The 3,128-nt window shown below is 33.7% G+C and overlaps 2 protein-coding genes across 2 annotated transcripts; one reads left to right on the forward strand and one right to left on the reverse strand.

Annotated features, from left to right (window-relative positions):
• Positions 1-4: 4 nt before the first annotated feature.
• LOC100640055 (endoplasmic reticulum mannosyl-oligosaccharide 1,2-alpha-mannosidase-like) lies at positions 5-1,575 on the reverse strand (the record flags this gene model as incomplete). Its single annotated transcript, XM_003391159.3, has 3 exons — positions 1,415-1,575; positions 533-851; positions 5-295 (listed from the first exon to the last, which is right to left on the reverse strand). Coding segments are annotated over exons 1-3 (693 nt in total), but the record flags the coding sequence as incomplete, so codon positions are not given.
• A 136-nt stretch (positions 1,576-1,711) lies between these two features.
• LOC109590187 (uncharacterized) lies at positions 1,712-3,118 on the forward strand. The gene is made up of 3 exons (XM_020006104.1): positions 1,712-2,421; positions 2,465-2,553; positions 2,597-3,118. The coding sequence occupies exons 1-3, from the start codon at positions 2,190-2,192 to the stop codon at positions 2,630-2,632; spliced, it is 357 nt and encodes a 118-aa protein (XP_019861663.1). The 5' UTR covers positions 1,712-2,189; the 3' UTR covers positions 2,633-3,118.
• The last annotated feature ends 10 nt before the right edge of the window (positions 3,119-3,128 follow it).

The raw sequence follows: 3,128 nt of genomic DNA on the forward strand, positions 1-3,128 counted from the left end.
TATTAAATACCCACTCATCCAGCGGTAAAACCCAATCATCGTCGCAAAATAATAAAAATAAATATTTGAGAGTCTCTCCGAGAAAAAAGCTTTCCATCTTGTCACGATAGCCTGGATTGTCTGGGTTCTGGACATTGCTGATCGAGCTGTAGCCATTTTCTAGTTTCGTGTAAGTTTCAAAGGACTGGAATATCCTCCAACCCCAGTCTCTGTACTTCTGGTCTTTCGTGAGTCGATACAGAACAAATAAAGACTCCACTGTCTCTGGTCGCAATAGATTGTGCTTATCATTCATCTAAGGAAACAGAAGATAAAATAATGAAATATTTTATAGTTTTATTTTTGCAGCCCGGATTTTGATTGAGAAAATGGTTAAGTGTTTATAGATGTTTTAGGTTTAATTTTTGCAAATTTTCATAATCAATTTAATGCTAAAAAGATGCAATGATGAAAACACAAATTAAATAGCCAATTTGCAAAAAATATCACATTTTAAGTATAAGTTATTAGATTTGATACATACAGCACACACCTTGACAATAATATCATCTTTCTTGCTGTTTGGATCAATATTAAAGTACACAATCTCAGGGCTAAGACCAGTTGGCATTCTCTCATACATCTGCCAGCAAGTGTACATCAACTGCTTCCCAATCTTCATGTGTGATGGCTGCTGGACATGCTCAGATCCCAGGGCTAGGACTCCGGCATAAAAGCAAACCAAATGATCCATTTTAGGTATAAAGCTGGCTCCCTTGCTTTCACCGATAAAGGTTAGTTTGTTTGGCTCAGATTCGCGAAGAAGGACCTCTTCGACACCTTGAACTGTCTCCAAGTACCACTTCAAAAACCTGTTAAAGTAATTTATTTTATCTTTAAAAATAAAGGTGATTAAGAGTAGGATCAAACATTTTCTGATACATATTGATGTACTTATGCTATGTAGAAAGTTTCAGCTAATTCAGGCTTCAACTTTTTAAGTTACGGCCATTTAAAACAATGAGCCAAAATCTGAAAAAATACCCAAGGCTATAGCCCATGGTTTTTTCCAAAAAATGGCTCCGAAATCACCCCCAATTTTTATTACATTTTCTGATACATATTAATGTCCTTATGCTGTGTAGAAAGTTTGAGCTGATTCCAACTTCAATTTTTTAAGTTACGGCCATTTTAAAAAATGAGCCAAAATCTGAAAAATACCCAAGGCTATAGCCCATGGTTTTTTCCAAAAAATGGCTCCGAAATCACCCCCAATTTTTATTACATTTTCTGATACATATTGATGTCCTTATGCTGTGTAAAAAGTTTGAGCTGATTCCGACTCCAATTTTTCGAGTTACAAGCATAATATATGTATATACATATACATGCATTATAATAATTATTAGTATTATTTTAATGTTGCATCACATACTTTCCTTCCTTTTTCCCACTTTGCAGCCAAAGTTTAAATAAATACTCGTAATAACTGTCGGCTCTGGCTCCTAGTGTGACCATGTCATCGTTCCTCAATCTGCCAGTTTGTGCATTGATGAACTTTGGGATCAGATTATGATACCTGCTCTGTTCCTACAGTGAGACAATAGAGTATAATGGAGAACAAGTAAATATAAAGAGAAATTATAAAATAAGAAGATAACTTTAAAAATAAAAAGTAGTAGGAAAAAATAAAAAATAAAGTGGAACCACTGATAATGAAACTTATAAATAACTTTTACAGCTACTGATAGCTGATAATATTATAATCATAAGTATTAAGTAGGTTAATTGTGATTTTCTATAAAAGTAGGTAACTAATTCATTTCATTAATTCCAGCCTTTGTCAACTCATGTACAGTCTGGTAAAATGTTAAAGATGTTAATCTTTATGTTGTTGTTGAATACTAACAAGTGCTAACTAAAGGACTCAACAAAACAACACTATACACTCCTCAAACTAAAACCCTGTTAGTGCTACAAGACACTATGAGGAATCAGGTAATAGTCTAATGTACAGAGCAATTGTCAATTAATTATCATTTCAATTTTCTACAAAATCAAATTAAGAGTGCAGCAATCATGTGTGGCATGCATCTAAACAGTAGGAATTTACTAGTGAAGTATTTACACTATCATGTGCAGATACAACTGCTCATTCAATACATGGCTTGAATTCCAGTTCTTGTCAAGCTCACGTACAGTTTAGTAAAATGTCAAAGATGTTCATCTTTATGTTGTTGTTGCTGTGTTTAATAGTTACCATTGATGAAGGAGAAGGATCTTATTGTATGGCTGATTGTACTGGATATAAACATGAACCATCACTGTATCTAAGAGTATGCTGTATCATTAGTAACTTAGGACAGACTGTTACCATTAGAGGAATTGGTAAAACAAGATACATTCTGTGTCCTAAAGTACGACCAAAGTCATGCCTATCAGGTACTGTATATAACTGGAATAGTTCATGATATACTTATTGTAGATAATAGAGACTGTAAGAGCTTGTTTGAGACTGGTAATACTACTAGTGGTGTTTATACTGTTAATCCTGATGGAGGGACTCCATTTGAAGTTAGTTAAAAGTAATTTATAATCATACACTATTGGATCACAGGTATACTGTGATATGATTAGGAAGATACCAATATAACTGGTAATTTTCAAGGGGTAGCATTAAATAATTTTTAGTGATTGGTGGGTTCTAAGGAATCAGTTAAGAGTCTAATAAGGAGAGCAATGGTCATTGTGGTTAATGCATTTTTATTGACAGGATACCAAAATATATTTATAACTAGACGAATGTAAACATTAAGGGGCTCCACCCCCAGCTACACTATCATGAAGATGAGATTATTTAACTTTAAAAATAGTTAGATGATCCTATACTGCCAGTACATACTGACTCACTTCATCAGTATAGGGCTTTGCCTAATTAACAGGAATAGGAGCTTAGAAATACTATAAGGGATCAGTTACAAGGCCTAATGTAAACAATTACTGTGTAACTAAGAAATAAAAAAGTGGGAGGAAATTTAATAAAAATTTCAAATGTCAACAGTAGCCATAAGAAGGTAGCTTTAAATTCTGGTCCTTGTCAAACTCCCGTACAGTCTAGTAAAAGGTCAAAGATGTTCATCTTTATGTTG

This window comes from Amphimedon queenslandica, unplaced genomic scaffold (genome assembly GCF_000090795.2).
Source record: "Amphimedon queenslandica unplaced genomic scaffold, v1.1 AMPQUscaffold_10380, whole genome shotgun sequence".
Lineage (NCBI taxonomy): Eukaryota > Metazoa > Porifera > Demospongiae > Haplosclerida > Niphatidae > Amphimedon > Amphimedon queenslandica.